This window comes from Euleptes europaea, chromosome 7, assembly GCF_029931775.1.
Source record: "Euleptes europaea isolate rEulEur1 chromosome 7, rEulEur1.hap1, whole genome shotgun sequence".
In the NCBI taxonomy this organism is placed as follows: domain Eukaryota; kingdom Metazoa; phylum Chordata; class Lepidosauria; order Squamata; family Sphaerodactylidae; genus Euleptes; species Euleptes europaea.
This window is the reverse complement of record NC_079318.1, coordinates 88,306,422-88,318,617: the sequence shown is the minus strand read 5'-3', so window position 1 is coordinate 88,318,617 and position 12,196 is coordinate 88,306,422. Positions and strand designations below refer to the sequence as shown.

At 51.0% G+C, this 12,196-nt stretch overlaps 1 protein-coding gene across 1 annotated transcript in view; it reads right to left on the bottom strand.

Moving 5' to 3' along the window:
* Positions 1-4,739: 4,739 nt before the first annotated feature.
* MACROD1 (mono-ADP ribosylhydrolase 1) overlaps positions 4,740-12,196 on the bottom strand; it is a 437,490-nt gene continuing 430,033 nt past the window's right edge. The window contains exons 7-10 of the mRNA XM_056853852.1: positions 8,474-8,504; positions 8,312-8,385; positions 4,905-4,986; positions 4,740-4,767 (exon numbers count right to left, since the gene is read on the bottom strand). Coding sequence (XP_056709830.1) covers positions 4,763-4,767; positions 4,905-4,986; positions 8,312-8,385; positions 8,474-8,504 — 192 coding nt within the window. The 3' untranslated portion in view covers positions 4,740-4,762. The remainder of the gene's footprint in view (positions 4,768-4,904; positions 4,987-8,311; positions 8,386-8,473; positions 8,505-12,196) is intronic.

Here is a 12,196-nt window from a genome sequence, read left to right as displayed (position 1 = left end):
TGGAGAGAATAGGTATTTTGACTAGTAGTCACAGACAGCCCTCTCCTCCATGAACATGTCCACTCCCCTCTTAAAGCCTTTCAAGCTGGCAGCCATCACCACATCCTGGGGCAGGGAGTTCCACAATTTAACTATGCGTTATGTGGAGACTACTTGGATTTTCTTGGACTCCAAACTGTCCTGGATAGCTCAGGCTAGCTGGAGCTCGGAAGCTAAGCAGGGCCAGCCACGGTTCGTATTTGGATGGGAGCCCACCATAGAAGTCTGGGGTCACTATGCAGAGACAGGCGATGGCAAACCACCTCTGTTCCTCTCTCACCTTGAAAGCCCCAGTGAGGGGTTGCCATAAGTTGGCTGAGACTTGACGGCACTTTCCACCCCCAAATTAATAAGAACATGAGAAAAGCCCTGCTGGATCAGGCCAAGGCCAATCAAGTCCAGCAGTCTGTTCACACAGCGGCCAACCAGGTGCCTCTAGGAAGCCCACAAGCAAGACGACTGCAGCAGCACCATCAGCATCCATTTTGCAGAATTTGAGATACTTAAGAGATTTCCTAGCACAGAGAATGGCTGCCTTGTAAAATGCAGCCTGGGGCTGTGGGTAGGGCCAGGGAGGGAATGTCCCTGTTTGAGAGAGGCAGAATCAGGTCCCCCTTAGCCAGGTGACCCAGAACTGCTCATCCGCAGCTATTGCTTGAGGGCCTCCCAAGCCCGTCTCCGCAGTGGCCTCAGCGCTTCATGAAGCAATGTCTGTCCCAACAGGAAGCTGCTAAGGTCAGGTGGGGTTGGGGAGGTGGCCTGCTCTCCCTCTGCCTGGCTGGAGTAGAGGCTCCTCGGCTGCCTTCCAGGGCTGCCCATGAAGGGATCCAGCTGCACAGGGGTAACGCTTGCGTGTCTCTTGGCTTGACGGAGCGCAACCTTGCACGAATAAGAACTTTTGTACATGGCCCATTGACCAAATGTGGGCAGATCTAAGTCGTGTGGTCTCTCCCCTGCACAACCTGTACAGACTTAGAACACACCATAGAATCATGGAATTGGAAGGGGCCATACAGGCCCTCTAGTCCAACCCCCTGCTCAATGCAGGATCAGCCTAGAGCATCCCTGACAAGTGTTTGTCCAGCCTCTGCTTAAAGACTGCCAGTGTGGGGGAGCTCACCGCCTCCCTAGGTAGCTGATTCCACTGTCAAACAACTCTGACTAAATTTTTTTTGCCTAATATCCAGCCGGTACCTTTCCGCTCTCAATTTAAACCCTTTATTGCGAGTCCTATTCTCTGTTGCCAACAGGAACAGCTCCCTGCCCTCCTGTAAGTGAGGAGGAAGAACTTTACCAAAGGAAGAATACTCGGGCTGCACATAATTCACTGCCACATGCTGTGCTTATGGCCATTAGCTTAGATGACTTTAACTGGGGGGGGGCGGGGGGAAAGCTGTGTAAATTCTTGCAGGTCTACGTTGGTCATGATGGCTAATTGGAACCTCCCCGTTCAGAAGCAGCATGCCTCTGAAAACTAGGTACAAGGGGATAAACCAGCGGGGAGCTGCTGCTCTTGTGCCCGGCTCATTTGACTTCACAGAAGCACCTGACTGGCCATTGTTGGAAACCGGATGCTGGGCTTCTGGTCTCGACAGTCCAGGTGGGCCCGAGGAAGGCACCGCTGGTGGAGTGAGTGTCTTGCATTACATAGTCCCAAGCTAGGAGTAGAGAGTCAGCTTAGAACCTTTCATACACACCTGTGCCTGTTTCTAACTTCCTTCCGGTCCAGATGGCTCCTGGCACTACTTCTGCCGATATTCTTCAGCTCGGCGGATACCTCCAGTTGCGCTCTGTGAGCTGTTCCTGCCAGTTGAGTTTCCCCCATTCCCCCTGCCCCCACCCCCGGCCTCTGTGCTATTCACCTGATCCATATTCTACCAGTGTCTCTTCTTGCTGCTGCTGTCTCTACGGAGCAGCGTGTGTGCACGCTTGTGAGAAAGAGACAGAGAAGGAATTAGTGCTTGGATTCCCCTGAAGAGAGAATGGAGGAATTAATTAATACCGCCCTGCTTGGAGGGCAGTTGGGGTGGCGGCGGTGTGTGGCTGCCCTTTTCCCTGTTGGTGAGAAGGAGCCAAGTGCCACACACGCATTCTCTCCTCCATCTTTTGTTGCCCTCTCCCCTATTTGGCTAGGGACCCTTGGGGGTGGGGGACTTAGGCAGGGTCTCAGAAGCTCCCAAGAACCAAAGCTAGAACATTCAGGATTCAGGCTACCAGTGAGATGCACAGCTCAAGGCTGTGCATCTCACTGGTAGCCTGAATCCTGAATGTTCCAACTTTGGTTCTTTTAAAAAGGGGGTTTCTTGGTTGTTGGGAAACAGTCTTTGGCAGGCTTTCAGCTAAACGGGCCTCTGATGTGGGTGTTAGGGTCTGGGCATATTTATGGCATTGCAGATTCCCACCCCCTAAACCCTCTCTGGTTCTGCTCTCCCAGAATGGCTTTGCCTCCTCCCTCACTCTCCCCACACTCCCCAAATCCCAACCAACCTCGTCGTTGGAAAACATGCCAGGGGTGCCTGCCAATTCCTTCGCAGACTACCAAAGCTGCCTTCTGGCACAGAGCGTTCTCACTGGCAGGTGGGCTGGTACGTTTTTCCCGACGGTTGTATTTTTCTGCCAGGCTCTTCTCCGGCTCTTCTGACAACTACCCCCCCTTCCCCTTCCCCTCCCCATTGTACACGGTGTGCAACAGGACTGGGGGTGCATAATTTATTCCACAAGCAGCTGCAGGGTCTGGTTTTTCTCCCTGAGCACGCAATGTCTTGCGCCGATGGGCCGGAGTGTAGGAAGCTCAGAGCCGCGCATGCGGGTCTTCACCTGCGTCTGGCGGGCAGAAAGAGGCAAAGGTCAGCTCTGGTGGGCAAGGACCATTCCCACCCCTCGCCTCCAATTCAATTCCAGGGTGCATCATAAGATGCGTTGCTTAGAAAGCAAGCAGATGCTCCCTGCCTCCTCCCCAGTACGTAATGAGGACTGTTATACCCTTTGGAGAGTGGGGCTGAGCTATGGGGGGGGGGTTAAAAGGCGATTCAATTTGCCAGCATCAAAAGAAAGATCTGCGGGATTAAACGCACACCGCCCTACTAGCCTCTTGTTAGTATGGTGATTAGAAGACCAACTCTCGGTCCCTCCCCTCGTTTATTTCTTGGGCTCGAGCTCTGGCTAGTAGCCCCCCCTTTCAGGTCCCCCCCCCCCGGGTCATATGCAATCACTTCAGGCCACCTGCTTGCAATTTTGCTGCTGACCTCAAGCCATCTTTGCCTGGTTGTTTCCCTAGATTAGCCAAGTAGGCCCCCCAACAACGCACTCCTGTTTTTCCTGCAAAAATAATTTCCTCTCCTCCCCCATGGCAGGGGTAGCCTTGGCCTCTGGAGTTCCTGTGAAGCTTCCTTACACTGAACGAGATCCTTGGTCCATCAAGGTCAGTCTTGTCTACTTAGACAGTGGCTCTCCAGGGTCTCAGGCTGAGGTCTTTCCCATCACCTGCTGCCTGATCCTTTTAACGGGAGATGCTGCTGGGAATTGACCCTGGGGCCTTCTGCATGCCAAGCAGATGCTTTACCATGGAGCAACAGCCTCTAAAACACACAGGTGAAGACAAGAAGCTGCCTTATACTGAATCAGACCATTGATCCATCAAATTCAGTACTGACTACTCAGACTGGCAGTGGCTCTCCTGGGTCTCGGGCAGAGGTCTTTCACATCACCTACTGCCTAGTCCTTTTAACGGGAGATGCTGGGGATTGAACCTGGGATCTTCTGCATGCCAAGCAGATGCTCTACCACGGAGCCACAGCCTCTAAAATACACACATGAAGCTTCCTTATACTGAACCAGATCCTTGGTCCATCAAGTTCAGTCTTGTCTACTTAGACAGCAGCTCTCCCAGGTCTCAGGCAGAGGTCTTTCCCATCACCTACTTGCCTGGTCCCTTTAACTGGAGATGCTGGGGATTGAACCTGGGAACTTCTGCATGCCAAGCAGATGCTCTACCATGGAGCCACAGCCTCTAAAGCACACAGGCGAAGACATGAAGCTGCCTTATACTGAATCAGACTATTGATCCGTCAAATTCAGTACTGACTACTCAGACTGGCAGCAGCTCTCCTGGGTCTTGGGCAGAGATCTTTCACATCACCTACTGCCTGGTCCTTTTAACGGGAGATGCTGGGGATTGAACCTGGGACCTTTTGCATGCCAAGCAGATGCTCTACCATGGAGCACAGCTTCTAATACACACCATTGGTCCATCAAGGTCAGTCGTGTCTACTTAGACAGCAGGTCTCCAGGGTCTCGGGCACAGGCCTTTCCCATCACCTACTGCCTGGGCCCATCACCTACTGCATAGGTCTTCCCATCACCTACTGTGTGTTTCTTTTAACAGGAGATGCTGGGGATTGAACCTGGGAACTTCTGCATGCCAAGCAGATGCTCTACCACGGAGCCACAGCCCCTCCCAGGTCTTGAGACGCTGCACACTCTTTTTAGCTAGGTAGCAGTACAATCCCTTTTTTACCCTCCTAGATCCCACCCCTGAGGAGGGGAGCTACCCTCCCAGGGCTATGGAGAGGACCCAGGAGTCCTGGCGGGGAGCATTAGTGAGCCGAGTGCGTGGGCGTGTTAAGTGTCAGGCAGGCACACATGCCCCCCCTCCGCCAGCCTTCAATGCATGGGCAGCCGGTGCCAGGAAGCTCTTACCCCCTGCAGAGACTAGGAAGTGCGGTCAAGCTGGAAACAGAGGAAGAAGAAGTGAATCCCTACCAAAGAACCCCTTCCCCCTCGCCCTGCCATGGGCGTTTGGGGGCAGGAATATCAGAAGCACCCGCCCCTTGGAAAACCCCACAGGGAGGCTGTCGGGGACCCACCGACAGGGAAGAACCGAGGCAGCCTCTCCTTGTAGATCGCCTCATCTGTCTCTAAGAAGACGCAGAGGATGATCCGGTCAACCTGCCAGAAGGACAGCAAAAGGCTATGTATGAATTTGGGGCGGGAGGAGAGAGCAATGTCCAAACAGAGGTGATTCGTGCGATTTGCTCCATTCTGCACTGCCTGCAGAATAATAAAATAACAGAATAATAAAATCATAGAGTTAGAAGGGACCACCAGGGTCATCTAGTCCAACCCCCTGTACAATACAGGGAATTCACAACTACCTCCCCCCACACACACCCAGTGACCCCTACTCCATGCCCAGAAGATGACCAAGGTACCCTCCCTCTCATGATTTGCCTAAGGTCCTAGAATCAGCATTGCTGACAGATGGCCATCAAGCCTCTGCTTAAAAACTTCCAGGGAAGGAGAGCTCACCACCTCCCGAGGAAGCCGGCTCCACTGAGGAACCGCTGTAACTGTTAGAAAGTTCTTCCTAATGTAGAGACGGAAACTCTTTTGATTTAATTTCCACCCGTTGGTTCTGGTCCGACCTTCTGGGGCAACAGAAAACAACTCGGCACCATCCTCTATAGGACAGCCCTTCAAGTACTTGAAGATGTTTTATCATATCACCTCTCAGTCTTCTCCTCTTCAGGCTAAACATACCCAGTTTCATGCATAATACTTTACTTCTGGGTACCAGACCTGGATGGCCCAGGCTAGTCTGATCTCATCAACTCTCAGGAGCTAAGCAGAGTCAACCCTGGTTAGTACTTGGATGGGAGACCACCAGTCCAGGGTTGTAACGCAGAAGCAGGCAACGGCAGACCAGCTCGGTCTGTCTCTTGCCTTGAAAAACTGGGAGGGGGGGTCCGCTGTGACTTGCCGGCGCTTTCCAACATCACTAAAACATCCTAATTTTACTGATGGTGATGAGAATTTGGGCCCATTAGTTGAGGCTTCTTTCCACCCGGTCTTTAGGCTTCTGCACTATTTCGCCAGGGCTTTCATAGGTCTCTTCTTCGGTTTGGTCTGCATTCTCCCACCCTTTTGCCAGGGCTTTTATAAATCTCACAAACAACAAAGGGGGGGGGAAACTCAACCCTAAAAAACAACAATTAAGTACCCAAAGGTCAAGAAAAAATGCCTAAAAGTTATGTCCATACAAAATATGTATGCATTTATTACAGGCTAGGGCCTTATATGTGTTATATGCATTATTAGATTTTAGCCTGTAATAAATACATATTTTGTACAGACATAACTTTTACATTGTATAACTTTTGGCCTAGGACGTTTATTTTTTCTTGACCCTCAGGTACTTAATTCTTTTGTAAATTTCTTCTTTGGTTTGATCTGCATTCTACACCCTTTTGCCAGGGCTTTTATAAATCTCACAGACAACAAAGGGGGGAAAAACTCAACCCTAAAAAACAACACAACTAAGTACCCGAAGGTCAAGAAAAAATAAACGTCCAAGGCCAAAAGATATACACTCTGAAAGTTATGTCTGTACAAAATATGTATTTATTTATTACAGGCTAATTTTAGCCTGTAATAAATACATACATATTTTGTATGGACATCTTTAAAAAGGGGAAAAAAGAAATCCCAAAAAATATCACCCAGACAGCCTGAAATCAATACCAGGTAAAACATTAGAGCAGATAATTAAACAGACGGTCTGTAAGCACTTAGAAAGAAATGCCGTGCTCACTGACAGTCAACATGGGTTTCTCAAAAACAGGTCATGCCAAACTAATCTCATATCTTTTTTTGAAAGAGTGACAAGTAGGGTAGATGAAGGGAATGCTTTAGATGTAGTGTACCTTGATTTCAGTAAAGCCTTTGATAAAGCCCCCCATGATCTTCTTGAAACAAAGCTAGTAAAATGTGGGCTGGACACTGCTACTGTTGATTGGTAATTGGTTGACCAACCGAACCCAAAGGGTGCTCATTAATGGCACAACTTCATCCTGGAGAGGAGTGACCAATGGGGTAACACAGGGGTCTGTCCTGGGACCAGTACTATTTAATATTTTTATAAATGACTTAGATGATGGAATAGAGAGCATGCTAATCAAATTTGCAGGTGACACCAAGTTAGGAGGGGTAGTTAATACCCCGGAGGGTAGGGTCAGAGTTCAGAATGACCTCGATAGACTGGAGAGCTGGGCCATAAGCAATAAAATGGATTTCAATAGGGAGAAGTGTAAAGTACTTCACCTAGGCAGAAACAACATAAGGTACAGGTACAGGATGGGAGAGAGTTGGCTTGACAACAGTACACATGAAAGAGATCTGGGAGTCTTAGTGGCCCACAAACTGAACCTGAATCAACAGTGTGATATGGCGGCTAAGAAGGCCAATGCAATTCTGGGCTGTATCAATAGGAGTGTTGTGTCTAGATCAAGGGAAGTAATACTACCACTGTATTCTGCATTGGTCAGACCTCACTTGGAATACTGTGTCCAGTTTTGGGCTCCACAATTTAAGAAGGATGTTGACAAGTTGGAGCGTGTCCAGAGGAGGGCGACCAGAATGGTCAAAGGTCTGGAATCCATGCCCTATGAGGAGAGACTTAGGAAGTTGGGTTTGTTTAGTTTGGAGAAGAGAAGGTTGAGGGGAGACATGATAGCCATGTTTAAATATTTGAAGGGATATCATGTTGATTAGGGAACTAGCTTCTTCTCTGTTGCTCCAGGGACTAGGACACGGAGTAATGGATTTAAACTAATAGAAAAGCGATTCCACCTAAACATTAGGAAGAACTTTCTGACCGTGAAAGCTGTTCGATGGTGGAATGTGCTGCCTCGGAGGGTGGTGGAGGTCTTTGGAGGTCTTTAAGCAGAGGCTAGATGGCCATCTGTCAGGAGTGCTTTGATTGTGGGATCCTGCATGGCGGGGTGAGGGTTGGGGTCACTGGGGATGTGGGGGGAGGTATTTGTTAATTTCCTGCATTGTGCAGGGGGTTGGACTGAATGACCCTGGTGGTCCCTTCCAACTCTATGATTCTATGATTTTATAACTTTTAGAGTGTATAACTGTTGGCCTTGGACATTTATATTTTCTTGACCCTCGGGTACTTAATTATTTTATAAATCTCTTCTTCGGTTTGATCTGTATGCACCCGCTTCTTCATCTGTCTTCAGATAAGTCTTTTTTTTAAATACACATTTGTACAAACATCTCCCTCTTTTTAAAAAGAAAACCATTTACAGGGGGTGTCTTTTCCTGGCTTCCCCGCCCCCACTGTGGGCATGGAAGAGGCCCTGTCGTGAGGCTCTGATGGGAATGCTGAGCGAGCTCTCCAGTAAGCCACAGAGATGCTCCCTGTGGGCAGCGCAGCCTGCTGTCCCCTCCTCAGCCTCAACAGGGTCCGCCGCCCCCCCTCCCTCACCTTGTCCTTGTTTTCCTCCAGCCACTTGTGCAGAGTGTGAAGCACAACCTCAGCAGCGGCCTCGTTGGGGTAGCCTGTGGAGAGCGGAAGAGGGATGTTGCGGAAGAGGTTCTGGCCCTCCCTCTCAAGAAGGGTAGGGTGCCATTATCCCCGTCCACTTACCAAACACACCCGTGGAAATGCAAGGGAAGGCCTGTGGGACAGAAAGGAAGGATGGGCGTTAGCGACGGTCTCTGGGTGGAAGCTAGGGTTGCCCACCTCCAGGTACTAGCTGGAAATCTCCTGCTATTACAACTGATCTCCAGCCGATAGAGATCAGTTCACCTGGAGAAAATGGCCGCTTTGCCCATTAGACTCTATGGCATTGAAGCCCCTCCCCAAACCCCGCCCTCCTCAGGCTCCGCCCCCAAAACCTTCCACCGGTGGTGAGGAGGGACCTGGCAACCCTAGGCAAGAGCCAGTAGACTTCACCCTCTGTGGGGCGGGTAGGGTTGCCAACCTTCAGGTACTAGCTGGAGATCTCCTGCTATTCCAACTGATCTCCAGCCAATAGAGATCAGTTCACCTGGAGAAAATGGCCACTTTGGCAATTGGACTCTGTGGCATTGAAGTCCCTCCCCTCCCCAAACCCCACCCTCCTCAGGCTCCGCCCAAAAAACTCCTGCCGGTCGTGAAGAGGGGACACTAGTGGAAGCACTTTTACAAAGCCTGGAGGAGTCGAGGACTCCCACCCTCTTGGAAAACTGGCACACATGCCATCTTAGTCTTGGGTGTCTGGTTGAACAGAGAGAGAGGGGAGCTAACTGTCTTTTTACTGTATGGTGGTGGGAAAGGAGCTCTGCACATGGGCAGAGGCATATGCAGCAGCCTGCTGCCACAGAACAGGCTTAGTTAATGTAGAGAGCTGGTGCGGTGCGGTGAATACAGTGGCGGGCTAGGACCCTGGGTGACCTGGGGGTTGAACACATGAACACCTGAAGCTGCCTTCTACTGAATCAGACCCTCAGTCCACCAAAGTCAGTATTGTCTCTCAGACCGGCAGCGGCTCTCCAGGGTATCAGACAGAGGTCTTTCTCATCGCCTTCCTGCCTAATCCCTTTAACTGGAGATGCCAGGGATTGAACCTGGGACCTTCTGCATGCTGAGCAGATGCTCTACTACTGAGCCAGTGAGTTCCCCACTCCTACCATGGAAGCCTGCTGGGTGACCTTGGGCCTGCTACAAACTCTCCACCTGGCCTAACTCGCAAGGTCGGTGTGAGAAAACGGAAGAGGAGAGAATGAAATTCTAAGCCACTTTTAATTCTAAGCCACTGAGTGGGAGAAAGGCAGGATACAAATAAATGCAAAAATAAAGGCCATTTCAGGCGTCTCTCTGGTGGTTTTCGAAACAGGCGTTGGGGCCCAATGCTTCTGTGCCCCTCAGCCAAAAGGGAGCCCTGGTGTTGGAGAGGTCCAGCTCCCCTCCTGTTGAGCAGTGGGTTGACATCCTTCTCTTAGCTGGCAGGCGCAGAATTGGCCCCATCACCGTTCTATTCAGGGCAACCAAGTGTGCAAAACAGAGCGTTTTGGCCCCTGCAAAGTTCGGCCTGCCGAGACTTCCCTTTCCTGCTTCGTTTCCTTCTTGGCTCCCTGGGCGAAGTCTGCTGCTTCTCAACAGCCCTGCAAAGAGGGCCCTTCCTCTCTGCTTCCTCCTCCTCCTGTTCCCTGTCGGCCCTCTTGTCTCAATCCTGCACTTCGTTGCCGAAATCATTCACCTTTCCGGTATGGTTGCCAACCTCCAGGTAGTAGCTGGAGATCTCCTGCTATTACAACTGATCTCCAGCTGATAGAGATCAGTTCCCCTGGAGAAACTGGCAGCTTTGGCCATTGGACTCTATGGCATTGAAACCCTTCCCTAAACCCTGCCCTCCTCTGGCTCCAACCCAAAAACCTCCCACCGGCGGCAAAGAGGGACCTGGCAACCCTACCTTTCGGGTTGTTCTGAGTGCCTGATGTGCTACTTGGAATCCCCCCCCCCCCGCCAGCTTCTTATCTGCCCCTGCATCCAGCCCTTGAATTAGCATCCTTTCAAAGCTTGCTGGGGCCTGGCCTCTCTGCGAGGATTGCCAACTTCCAGGTGGAGGCTGGAAATCTCCCGCTATTACAACTGATCTCCAGGCAACAGAGATCAGTTCCCCTGGAGGTAGGGTTGCCAACCTCCAGGTGATATCTGGAGATCTCCTGCTATTACAACTGGTCTCCAAGACGACAAAGATCAGTTCCCCTGGAGGAAATGGCCACTTTGGAAAGTGGACTCTATGGCATTGTACCTCATTGAAGCCCCTCCCCTATCCAAAACCCGCCCTCCTCAGGCCTCGCCCCCAAAATCTCCAGGTATTTCCCAACCTGGAGCTGGCAACTGCTCTCTTAGCCTGAAGCAGCCCTGCCCAGAGCCTGTGCCTCTCCAGCTCCACCGCCCTGGCCTCTTGGAAGGGCTTCCGCTCCCCCCCCCATCAAAGCTCTGGCCTTACCCCCCCCCCTGCATTCCCATCCCTGAATCTACAACTGATGCACAGGTGCGGGAGAATGAGGAGGCAGACGGTTGAGATGCTAGACTACACCTCAGACGGCAGGTGGGGGATTCCGGCCTTGAGTGTTCCTTTGCACGAAAAAGCTCCACGGGAAAAGCTCCGCTGGCACAAGCGGGAAAAGCCCTATCCCCCCCCAGCCACACATACTGTGCTTGCTATGCTAGCTTTCCAGCTGCAGAGGGTTTTTCAAAAAAGTGGGGAGCCTTCCCAAATGCGATCCTCTGTCCATGAGATGAAGCGCCGCCGTCCATTCTGCTCTCTCATTCAACCAGGTCTAAACTGACGGCGGTACCCCTGAAACAAATGGGCATCCTTCCCCTGTTTGGCCCCACTTTCTTCGACTCAAAATGAAGATTGGTAGCCCCAGGTGACAGAGGCCTACAATCTCGCACTTTGTAAAGCACCGTACCCATAAAGATCTGGTTTCCCCATGCCTGCTTGCTCCCTTCCAGCCACCCACCCACACCCACAGTAGTGTGTCCGTAGCTGGGTTTCGTCCCCCTCCCCACTCAGTTGAGCCCATCTAGCCCACTTTCACACCTTGGCCAGTTTCACACCTCCTTGAAGCCCCGGAGCAGGCCAGTAGCGGGGTCTATTCTTATCATTAAAACATTGACACCCTGCTTTCCCTCGTGGTCTGAGATGTGCTACTCTCTAGCCCTTTCCTGATGTTCATCTCCTTAGGGCTCGGGCATCAGCTAGATGCCACGCAAAACTTGTGTCTGGGGCTCTTGTGGCTACACAGTGAGGGTTTGCTTGATTGCCCCAGCCGTTGGCCTTTGCAATCGCGGATAGCAATTTTGTAATAAAATTATAAAGCAAAAAATTGGACCATCAACATATAAAGTCCCCTAATTGAAATGGAAATCACGCTTCAATTGGCTTTTATAAACGAAGGTTGGGGGTTGGGATGCAGTAAGAATAACGACAGCCAGCGTGGTATAGTGGTTAAGAGCGGAAGACTCTGATCTGGAAAACCGGGTTTGATTCCCCACTCCTACAAGTTAAGCCAGCTGGTTGCCTAGTCACTGTTCTCTCAGCCCCACCTACCTCACAAGGGGGAAGGGGATAGGAAAGGAAGGTGATTGTTAGTCACTTTGAGACTCCTTAAGGTAGAGAAAATCGGGGTGTAAAAACCACCTCTTCATCTTCTTCCTCTTCTTTCTCTGTTGGCCGGTACTGAGCTCCCTTTCTTGAACACACATGAACACATGAAGCTGCCTTATACTGAATCAGACCCTTGGTCCATCAAAGTCAGTATTGTCTACTCAGACTGGCAGCAGCTCTCCAGGGTCTCAGGCAGAGATCTTTCA